The sequence below is a fragment of the Sitodiplosis mosellana genome, unplaced genomic scaffold (assembly GCF_009176505.1).
Source record: "Sitodiplosis mosellana isolate CC-2019 unplaced genomic scaffold, AAFC_SMos_1.0 Smas_scaffold_3, whole genome shotgun sequence".
NCBI classification, from domain to species: domain Eukaryota; kingdom Metazoa; phylum Arthropoda; class Insecta; order Diptera; family Cecidomyiidae; genus Sitodiplosis; species Sitodiplosis mosellana.
This window is the reverse complement of record NW_022595246.1, coordinates 9566073-9577689: the sequence shown is the minus strand read 5'-3', so window position 1 is coordinate 9577689 and position 11617 is coordinate 9566073. Positions and strand designations below refer to the sequence as shown.

At 37.6% G+C, this 11617-nt stretch overlaps 1 protein-coding gene across 2 annotated transcripts in view; it reads right to left on the bottom strand.

Annotated features, from left to right (window-relative positions):
• Positions 1–771: 771 nt before the first annotated feature.
• LOC129566327 (brefeldin A-inhibited guanine nucleotide-exchange protein 3) overlaps positions 772–11617 on the bottom strand; it is an 11561-nt gene continuing 715 nt past the window's right edge. For both annotated transcript variants that reach the window (XM_055442162.1, XM_055442163.1), the window contains exons 2-14: positions 10758–11058; positions 10470–10603; positions 9927–10149; positions 9594–9810; positions 9270–9470; positions 7810–8037; positions 7596–7688; positions 7199–7456; positions 6494–6980; positions 5469–6331; positions 4940–5375; positions 4619–4792; positions 772–4409 (exon numbers count right to left, since the gene is read on the bottom strand). In XM_055442162.1, coding sequence (XP_055298137.1) covers positions 1854–4409; positions 4619–4792; positions 4940–5375; positions 5469–6331; positions 6494–6980; positions 7199–7456; positions 7596–7688; positions 7810–8037; positions 9270–9470; positions 9594–9810; positions 9927–10149; positions 10470–10603; positions 10758–10842 — 5955 coding nt within the window. In that variant the 5' untranslated portion in view covers positions 10843–11058 and the 3' untranslated portion in view covers positions 772–1853. The remainder of the gene's footprint in view (positions 4410–4618; positions 4793–4939; positions 5376–5468; positions 6332–6493; positions 6981–7198; positions 7457–7595; positions 7689–7809; positions 8038–9269; positions 9471–9593; positions 9811–9926; positions 10150–10469; positions 10604–10757; positions 11059–11617) is intronic.

Below are 11617 nucleotides of genomic sequence, written 5' to 3'. Positions count from 1 at the left end.
ATTAAATCCAAGGATAAATACACCCGGTTTTTATTGAATCATCATTGCGATTTATTTGCAAAATGTCAAACAATCGATTGGAAATGAGTTTAGTTTTTTTTTCATTCTCGTTCTCTCCCATTCTTCCATCCGATTGTGTATCGGGTTTTGATGCATCTCATTAATGAAGAGTTGAAGCGACAAACAAAAAGTCATTAGAATTCCATTTTTTACGTCCATTGTTATTGTTGACGATCTAATATGACAGGTTGTGTTGCCTCTGTGTCTGTCTCTCTCTCTCTCTCTCGTTCTCATCGCCCACCATTCCAGACTCACCACGAAAATTGCGCAAAACCCGGCAAAACGCGACGCAACATTTTATCGCCCGGTGACTGGTTCGTAAATCACTTTCAAAGTAATAGTAAGTACAATTGTGTATCATTTGTGCTACAACAGCAAAAACAATAAGGAGATTTTCAACAAAATTTAGATTTTGTGTAACAAACTTTCAAAGCAGTTTTTTTGTTCATGAAATGGCCTGATTCGCGGGAATCAAACGCAAAACACGCAGACATCATAGACGAAAAGTTACTGTTGATGGTCGTCATTAACATAAATCAAATATTTGCTTTATCCAATCGCAAACATACACTTGTACATACAAATGGCGCTGAGCTCATTAACTCGCACTCCAAGCAGCATAAACATGCGATCCAAATTAATTACACTCACAGAATAAAGGTACGAAAAAACAACAACAATGACAAGAAAAACAAAATTGAAGAACAAATGTTGATGTTGCACACACAAAATTTATTAGATACATATTCTAGGAATTAAATAGCATTAGCCTTTACAACGATTTTTTTTTATATTTTTCTGCTTTCGCTTCTTCTTCTTTCATTTAATCATAGATCATTTTGTTTTTCGCACGGAACATAAATACACAATTCGTTCGTTCGTCGTTTTCGTCGACGACGATGTCGGCGTTCATTCGTTCGGTACTCAACTACTTTTTTTTCACGGTTTTTCGTCTATTTATCTTCATAAAGAATAAATACAAAATAAATTTCCATATTTGTATACATAATTTTTTTTTGTCTCTTATTGTACATTGAGCTGAGGGAACGGTTCTGTTCTGTTTGCTTTTGATAAATATAGGCAACCTAAAAAACAAGTGTTGTCTTCTTCTTCTTTTTCTTTGCATTTTTTTTTTGCTACCGCCTAATATATTTATTGATTACACACCTAATAGTTCTTGCTTAGCTTGCTCATTTATTTCGGTACATCGTATGTGTATATATATATTTGTTTGTTTGTTTATGTGATTCGAAGGGAAACATATATATAGATAGGGAGTTTCGAAGCGATTTTCAATAGAGTGATTAGTGATTGTATATATGTATATGTGTGTGTATATATATGGACTGGGAGAGGGTTAAAGGGTTATATATAGATAGATAGATCGATAACAGATATGAAGTGGAAACAAGTAACGACTTTTTCAATTTGATAGATATCTTTTACCAATTTCCTTCTCTTTTCTTTTTCGCCAATAGCTAAGGTAGTTTTCCAATTCCTCCCTGGTATTTTACCATTGTACTTGCATTATAATTCTTGTTTTTCTTTTTATTAGTGTATATAAATGTTCATAAAAAAAATAATTCACTCTTTTCTCTCATCTTAATTCATTTCGATTGAACCATTGTTTTATTTTTATTCATGCATTCTTTGTTGCCTTCTCTCAATATATATGTAAAGCAGAAAAAAAATATGAACCATGCGGTGCATTGAATAAATTGAACTGAGTTTGGCAAATGGCATTTGCGGGCATGCATACGATTCACGGATTCGCTGCACTCTCACTTTGCCATTTACACCAGTTTAAGCTCGTTATCTTGTAATTGAACCAAACGAAATGATTCGCGTATGGTCGGTGTCATAAGCAAACGTAAATCATCGGCATTTTTCTTCGGTAATGTCGACAGCAATTCCATTGATGCGATGACCAATTGTGATAAAACGGCACGCTTAAAATTTAAATCTTTCAAAATGCTTGATGCACGCTGCTGTTCGATCTCAGGTGCAATGGATTTATTGGATTCGGATAGCTCGATGCTGGGTGAACGTACCACATCGAATGGATTGTTACGGTGATTGCTTTGGTTGAGCGGTGATGTTGAACCAGTTTCACTGGTATTGAATTCATCATTTTCTTCGGTGCCGCCATTTGCATCGTTTGGGCTTCGTTCCATGTTGATGCTGTCATCAGCTGCTGAATTTTCATTGGCATCACCACCCACACCAACGCCACATCCACCATCATTTGACAGTGATTCGATTGATTTTTGCGTCGTCTGCCATATGGAACCATCACCATTTCGAATATTTGAATTATTCAAATAGATATCACACACCAAATTCCAAGCGTCTTGCAATGAAAATAAATAACGCACAAAATTCTCCTTCTTCTTCACCGTGGATGTGTTAACGCGTGAACACGATTTTAAAATATAATTTAAATCTTCAACGCTGAGATTGTATGCGGTGATATCGACCAAATATGAATCCACCATTGAGATAAAGTAAATCATCCATGACGACGTCATTTGCTTGTATAAATTGGCAGCAAAATCAATATTCGAAACCTTTTGCATGAGGAATTTCAGACCGGGACGTGAATCAAATTCCAATGAACTTGTTAAATATTGCTTAACGCATCGTAGTAAAATTTCGCGCGAACGAAAACCAACGTTATACTGTGTACCGGATTTATTAGTGCTGATATTTTCAAAAATGCACGAATGCACTTCGGATGGCACACATTTGAGATTTCCAAGCAAAAGTTTTGCGACGAGTGGCAACAGCATTTGATTGGCTAACAGCCCGATGACTAAACTACGATACGGAATGCGAATAACAAAATTCTCCACACTTTGACCGAAACTCGTTGTCAATGGATACAATAAAAACGAATAGCTACGATCATCGGACGGTATTTTACCGTCAATGGTATTTGAATATGCGGTTTTATTCTGTGGATCACGTTGATTGTCCATTAGAAATACATTCTGTGCCAGTGCATTGATTCGCATAATTTCCTCGATTGTACTGTCACGTCGTGCGGCCACCTTCACCGTTGCACAATCCCCATAGAAACTGTTCGATTTCTCGTGAAATGCAAACGACAGCTGACGTAATGGTGCAACGGTGACGGTGCATGCTCTATGAATGGCCGAGCATGCGATAAGCCATTGTGTCTCGTTGAACAAATGACCAGTTGATAAAATTACATGCTTCAAACATGATACCCCTACACGTGCCACCGATTCCTGACTTTGAGCCGAACACTCAATCAATACGAGCAGTATTTGTTTGAGCGTCAACGTTGCAGCGGCCGACATTTTCGAATTCTGCGGTTCACCGTAAATATTATTCATATCATCTGAACTCATTTGATGATGATGATGATGATATTTCAGATTGTCATTCGACCGTTTAATACTCGTGACTTTTGTTTTTATCGGACTCTTATCGATACGCTCCAATTGGCTGAAATGACCTTGTGCCTGTTGTTCAATACAATCCACCACCAGATCGGTTGTCATGCCACAGCAATGCTTAAAGTTTTTCTCAATCATATTCCAACTGCTGCATGTTTTATTGACATAGCGCAACCAATCCTGTATCATGGGTATGAGTAAATGATTGATGCAATAGAATGCAAATTCAATGCCCGGCGTTTTTTGTAAACTTTTAAATAACTTTAGGATACATTGCAGAATGGCCGATTGATGTTGCACCGAGCACACAATCAATGCATTCGTCAAACCGTCCAATAGTAAGAACCATACTTTTAGCACCCCGGATGATTTATCCAATTCATCAATTTTAGTGATTGAATCCTTGTCAATGTGCAGCGACCGGTACGAGATCATGTGCTGTTCGTTGCCGAACTGTAAATAATCGTTGCCAAAATATGTGAAATTCTCCATGGAATTTGGTATGTTTGCATCGATGGTGTGCGTGTATGCGATACCCTTAATTTTGTGCGTTGAATGGAAGTTTGGGCATTTCGGCATATTGTACATAAACGATAGAATTGAAGCGCAACGCTCCAAGAATTTTAGAATTTCATGCAGAAATTCGATTGGACGAAATGTTGTGTCGAAATCACTGGCACATCCATTGCCATTTGATGATGTTGCATCCAAATAAGATAGCAAACATAAGATACAGTCTAAGCCAGCGTTTGCAAAAACAAGCGTATTGTCACTCTCCAAAAATACCCTAAATATATCAATAATATTAGTTGTGTTCAATGGACGATTGCGTGCGTTTCGCAATGTGCCAAACAACGGCCGCCATCCACTTCGTATCTCCGTTCTGTGTGCTTCAACTATTTCATACAGACATGCCACAATCTGATCCTGTGTACGAAACGGGGAGGCACAAAGAGAGTGGGGGAGAGAAAAACAAATTGGATTTTTGATTAAAAATAAATTCATTGCATATTTGATATTTAAATTTGAATTTCAACGTATAAAAAGAAACCCATTGGTTTCGTGTAATAAAATCAAGAGTAAAAATAAAGCAAAGACGAAATTTGTTTACTTTCAATGTTGCGACGGCCACTTACTTGAACATCAATATCACAAGTTTCCATGCTCAATAGATTCTCGAATGGTTTGAGAAGAGCCTCATTAAAATGGAAATGAGGTAGTTCTGTTTGTTCGACAAGAAGACTTGTAATAACATCTTGAATATATTCAATAGCTCGTTTCGATATTGAGCGATCCTTGTGACACGCGGCCTGTGTATATTCAAATGAGACGTATGCAAATTTATATATGAGTATGATACAAGGTACAAGTGGGTACAAGGTAGAAAAAAAAAACACAGAGATAGATAGAGTAATTATATTTGCAATGAAAACAAAGAGCAAATTCAATTGACTTACATCCATTAAATGTGGCCCGGTAATGGCCCACACCTTTAGAATATGCAATAGAGGTCGTGAGCTACGGAATACTCTCAAAGTGACATCACCGACACGGTGCAATAGTAATGCCAATGGCATTGAATCATTTTTTTGCTTCCAAGCACGTGTCGGCCACCACATGCGATTCACTTTTTTCGAACCGTTGCTGCGGTACAGCTGATCACGTGATGCCCGGCACAAGCTCTTGGTGAACTGTAGCAAAGCTGGTAAACAGAGACGATCCGCTGCGTCAGCAAAGAGATTTTCTGCTTGATGTGATAGAGTGCAAAGCACTTTTGCTGTGTCGGCTTGACTGAGCAACGTTTCATTCGAACTATTACGATTCTTCAGAATAGATGCTACATTTGTGGATGGACTTTGTAATGGTGTTTGTAAAAAGCTATAAACGTCAACGCTGCGTGCATGTTAAAGAGATAATAAAAATGACAAATGTTAATATGTGTTTTTAATGGGGTTGTAAAACAAAAGCAGCATCAGTGAAACTTACCACGTTTCATCGTCATCAATTGGACATGAGGATAGATTAAGTTTATCATTTCCGGTGCCAGCCTGTGTTATCACCGATTTTTCTGTATTGTCACCAATTTTTCCATTACTTTTCGACGGACTCAGTGTAGTATTTTGTAAGCTAAATAGATCATGTTCGATTTGGGTGACGTGTCGACACACCGAAAAGACGGGCATCCAACATTCACCACTGTACGAACCCAATTCCAAACCACCGGTGAGAACGACATCCATTGACAGTGCTTGACTTGCCGTAATCCGTGGGCCAGATGTTGAACACACATTGGTTGCGAGCAGAGATAAGATTTTACCAGCCAAATGTTGCAAATTTAATGAGTTGCTAAGTGTAGCGGCTGCATGCAGTCCTTCCAAGGACAGTGCAAATAACGCTTCGCCGCCAATGTTTTGTGGCTTTTTAAATTTTAACGTCTTTTGCGACATAACTACCAGTCTATTTTTGGTTGACGTATTTAAATCATCCAAAGCCGCACTCAACACCGTTACCATTGATTCCCAGCAACAAGTCAACAGTCTTCGTGCCAATTTATTCGCCGCATCTCGTCGTGGATCCGATAAATCGATGTGCAAACTGCCAACATTATGCAAACGCAACCACTCGGATAACATTTGCGTTTGACCAATTCCAGCTGCGTCTTGTAACAATTCAATTAACGCGCACCGATTCTCGAAACATTCCTCTTTTTTCAATAGCACCATTGGATTCGACGCAATTATCGACTGATACAATTCACATAACCAACCGGTTGATAAGTATACTAAAACACCCGTATTTTGTACAGATGCCACAAATTGCTGCTCAGTCAGTGGAATTGTCACTAATTCCTGCAAATGAATGAAGCGGAAATCGATTAATTAACAATAAAGTGAGATAAATTATTTGTCCTGAATTTATCATAATTAAATTTGAACATTCTGCAAATGGTTCACATCAATCGAACGCAAATTTCACTTGGACTCAATGTGATTTATATTTGATTGTCTCACCTCTGCATTCTCATAATGGCCCGCTTTCATTAATTGAAAACTAAGCAGCAATGCTGAGTATGTCGCCAAATAAATGCCATCTGCATTTATAGCGGTCAGATTGTAATCGAAATCCGAATAATTCAAACTGTTTTCTTGGCAAATATTCGAGGCAAAATCTTGAATTGCCTCGTCCACTTCAACCGTTGTTCGAAGTTTCAGCAAACGCGGTACTAAGTTATTTGCTAACGATTTGGTAAATTCCCTGGCGTGTTGTCGATCGAATTCGCTGTTTGATCCCATCGGAGGTGGTGCTTCAAGATACGAATACGGCCAATTCCCTTCGTTTCTTGAGGAATTTTCATCGCTAGATGAATGTAGCTCTTCTTCGGGGCCTTCCGTGTCTCCAGAGCCAGTGGACGCGATTTCACCGTCATTGCCATCTAGCTCACTTTCGGAACCAGACGATGTTTCAAAGCCATTCTCACGCAATTCCGCGACTGCATCTCTGTTTTAAGTTTCAAACAAATGGTCACATGTGATATTTATTTTTTGATTTGAATGCCGGTTTTTTTCGTTATTCCATTGAATTTAAATGAAGAATAAATTATTTATGGATCAACCGCAGAAAAAAGCATTCCAAACAAATGTGATTCAATGCTGATTTCATAAAAGAAGAAGATGCAACATTGAAAAAAAAACAAGTCCAGTCAAAATCATACGAACCGATATGGTGCTGGTAACCTCGCCATATACTGATACGTGAGTGGCCCCGTGTAGTCGACATCTTTCAATGAACCGAAACGATTGTTGATGCTTTGAACGGTTTGATCGCACATCGCATTTTCATCGATATTACCCGAACATAATGTCTGTAAACTCTCTAAAAGTGCAACAATGCACTCGACACTTGCTTGAAGTGCATTTTCACATGAGTTACCCGCTTGTGCTGACAATGCACATTCTTCCATCGCATCAATGATTCTGGTGTGTGTGTGTGTTAGAGAGGGAGAAAGTGACGATGGGAAAAACAAAAACGGAATATGATGTTGATATATTTTACATAATTGCTTTTTCATTCGCAAACATAAAATGGTATTCATATCAAAAGTGGCGGGCTTACAGTCGAAACAGAGCCATGTCATCGCCACAGTTGTGGCCATGGTTTTTGTCCATGTACAAAATCACTGATAAATCGACCAAACGTGCGGGAGATCTGAAAATGAGCGTAATTTTAATGTCGTCAAAAACCATTCTGCATATAAATGAGTCGTTTTGATATTGCGCTCAGTCATCACAAAGCAACAACAACAACAACAGAAAAGGCAACACCATACCGAAATATTTCTTTGACGCATTTCAATGGGTCGGAACGATTTTGTGGTAATGGTAATAGCAGCATACGATGAAATAAAGCTTCAAGCATTGGACGAAGGGAATTTTGTGCACCAGCAATACGAAGTAATTGAATTGCTGTCAAGTAAATGCATCGGGCTTGTGGTGGATCCAATCCAGGCCCAGTAAAGAAACCACGCGTTTCATTTTCTATTATATGTAGCGCATCCCTGAGAATATGCACGAAGAGCAAAAAAAAGAGAGCATTCAAAAATTTATTCATAGCCAAAAAATGGGTTTGATGGTAATTAAATTAACATTTCAAATTTTCGATAACAGACAATTGAATTTCAAATGGGTACAACTGAACCTGTGAGCATAAAAACGACTTATTAAACAATCGCCGAACAAAACGATACAAGAAAAAACTACCGAACAAAACGTACCACAGCGGTAATGTGTAGCACAGCGGAGTTTCGTTTTGAACGGTACCGTCCTGCTGTGTTACGTTTTTAACGTGTGTTTTGTTTGGTAGTTTTTTCTTGTATCGTTTTGTTTACAGATTTACATTTTCGATATGTTATCAATATGTTATTGCCCGACATATTTATTATTATGTTATGTTGGGATTTTTTTTATCTTAATAACGTTATTAAGATTCAGCATAATAATAACATAATATGTTATGCGTTATATCGGGTGTTATCTTAATAAATCTTAAGATTCGGCGGTAATAACATTTTATTAACTATAATAATAACATATTATTAAGATGGATTTATTAACTGAATTAATAACATATTATTAGGTTTGGATTTTATTAATTCAATTAATAACATATTATTAAGATGCAATCTTAATAACGCTTTTTTCGCGCATTCTTTTCTCTAGCTGGAGAGAAAAAAAAGCACTGTACGATGTACACACCTATAACAATGCAGACAAAATATGGTAAATTGATCCTTTCAAGGTCGGGACTGGCGATTTCCCAAACTTAATGGTTAAGTTCAATACATGATAATTCCGTTTCAAAGAGTCATTTTAAATTCATTGCAACAGTGCAAAAAATTCATGTGTGTACTCCGCAGAGAAAAAACAACTTGTCAGTGCTCCGGCGAAAGAAATGCGCGAAAAAAGCGTTATTAAGATTGTATCTTAATAATATGTTATTAATTGAGTTAATAAATCCATCTTAATAATATGTTATTATTATAGTTAATAAAATGTTATTACCGCCGAATCTTAGGATTTATTAAGATAACACCCGATATAACGCATAACATATTATGTTATTATTATGCTGAATCTTAATAACGTTATTATTATGTTATGTTGGACCAATATATCGGCCGTTATTATTATGTTATTAAGTATAGTTAATAATATGTTATTGCCTGTTAATCTGTAGTTTTGTTCGGCGATTGTTTAATAAGTCGTTTTTATGCTCACGGGTTCAACTCACTTGTACGTGAATTTCTTATCCAAGTTAACGCGACCGGGAGAACCGAGTGCTGCAGCCAATGTTGGGCAGAATTTTTGCCACAGAAATGCCGTAAAATGTGGATTCGTTTGCACATTTTTCGGCAGTGCGGTTGTCAACGTGAGAACACATTCGGTTAAATACAACGATCCACATGAATCACTTTTCTTCGGCGTTCCAACTCTAGACATTCATTTATTCATTTGGGGTTTGTAAGAACGGGAAAAGAAAAAAAAAAACAAAACAAAAAAATTCGGTGAATAATTTCGTTCGTTTATGTAAATTGATGACAAGTTTCTCCATTACTTTGGCTCAATGAGTCGGCTACATAGCCATTGCATAACCGGGATAACTTCATTGTATACAGCTGATGCTTGTGCAACGGTGATTAAGCCAGTTGGTGCAGATTTCATAACGTCTTCCGTTTCATCTTTTAGAAACGCACAGAACGTTCGCAAGCATTGACTTGCTGCAGCAAGCGATGCGGCACGAACGGCTCGTGAACCACTTTCCCAGCATTCACCTACGAAACAAACAGACAGAGTAAATCCAAAAAATTTGAATGTACGATATCATTATGGTGGTGAAAGTTTTTTCTTCTTCTTCTTCTTTTCTCTTTTATGTGTCTGAGATAATCACCGCATTTTGAAAGAATTTCAATTAAGAGTCGACCGTTGAGTGTGCACGAAGGTGAACAAGCCATGGCCAGAAATAAGCGTAAAATGTTAACAAGAGTCTCTTCAGTTGCCCAAGATCCTTGTACCAGTACTGATGAAGTGGTTCGCAGTAGTTGTGCGGGTAACCATAGTGAATCGTCTTCTGGCTCGATGCCAACCGAAAATCGTTCGTCTTTAATGACTCGCTTCAGTTGCAAGATGAAAAAAAGCGAAAAGGGAGAAAAAAAAATAATGTTGCTATGAAAAATATGCTCTGCTATGGCATGAAGTGGTGCAAAATCTTTTATTTAATGAAGAATATTTCCATCCTTTTTTTTAAAATAAAGTACACCGCCATTTATTAAACTGCCTCATGATGATGATGCTTTTGTATTTGTCTATCAGTAACGCAGCATGATTTACATTGCTCATGCTGCTGATGAAAAATTAGTGTTTACAAGAACCGCACTTTGTGTGAAAAGTAGGAGGTGGAGGAGGAGGAGGAGAATGACGACAGTTCACTTACGTGCATTCCATTGAGAGCCAGTGAGATAAATTTCGGCCGCTTAGTTTCCAAAGCCATTTGTATGGCTGTCAAACATACGGTACGGAGTTCATACGATGCGTCTCGATGTGTACCATGCTGCCGTTGCAACTTATCTAAAGGATACGAATATAAATATATCCGATAAAACAATCGCATAAATAAAACTCGCTCGAAATTACAAAAGCACACCAATATTTCAACCCAAAAAAAAGAAAGCAAAAAAAAAACACACAGCAATACGGTGTTTGCTGGTACATTTTTCCATACCGTAAGCATTTTGCGACGCATTTTTCAAATTCATTAACTTTGGTCCCGTGGCTTCTTTGACTAATTGCGCTAATAAATCCTCCATTGTTGGTTCGGTTCGGTTTGACGCGTTGTTGCTGTTATTTTTATTGTTATTCGGCTATTTCGGCTACTTTATATTTACAGTTACACACTTCAAAGTGTTTACTTTTATCGATTTTTGTGTGTAGCATTTAACCGTCTCTATTCAGGCAACTCCCATCGTTACGCTGGTCGGAGTAACAACAACCGTTCACGAAGTGACTCATTTATGATTCAGGTTCTGTGAATGTGATGTAATGAAAAAGAAAATGAAATAAAACCGTTCCTGTTCTCTTATCTATGTTTTGGAAAATTGACGAAGACGACGACGACGGTACAAAATAAAACACAAACAAAAACGAAAGAAATGGCAAATCAAAATAGAGAAAAAATCAACTGCACATAATTATATATGGGGCGTCTGCGAATCTACACCGCGGTATATTTATATGTGGCGCGCATATGAGGGGCTGTAAAATGCCGCTTCAAAGTTTTCACAGGCACACAGTGCACGGCAATAGGCAAGAGAAGTGTATAGTGGTGCTCCGTTCAACAATAGAGCAGTAGCAGCTTGATAGTCGCATAAAATGAACAATAGCACCGACACAAAACAGTCTTGAAAATGCTTTTGCTCGCATAAAGAGAATGATGATTGCGTGCAAATTATTGCGATAAAAGCGTATTCAAGTCAGCCAATGTTTATTTTTATCGATTTTTTTTTCTTCACTTGCAATTTTCATTCAAACAGATAGCAGAGAGAGAGAGAGAGAGAGAGAGAGAGAGAGAGAGAGAGAGAGAGA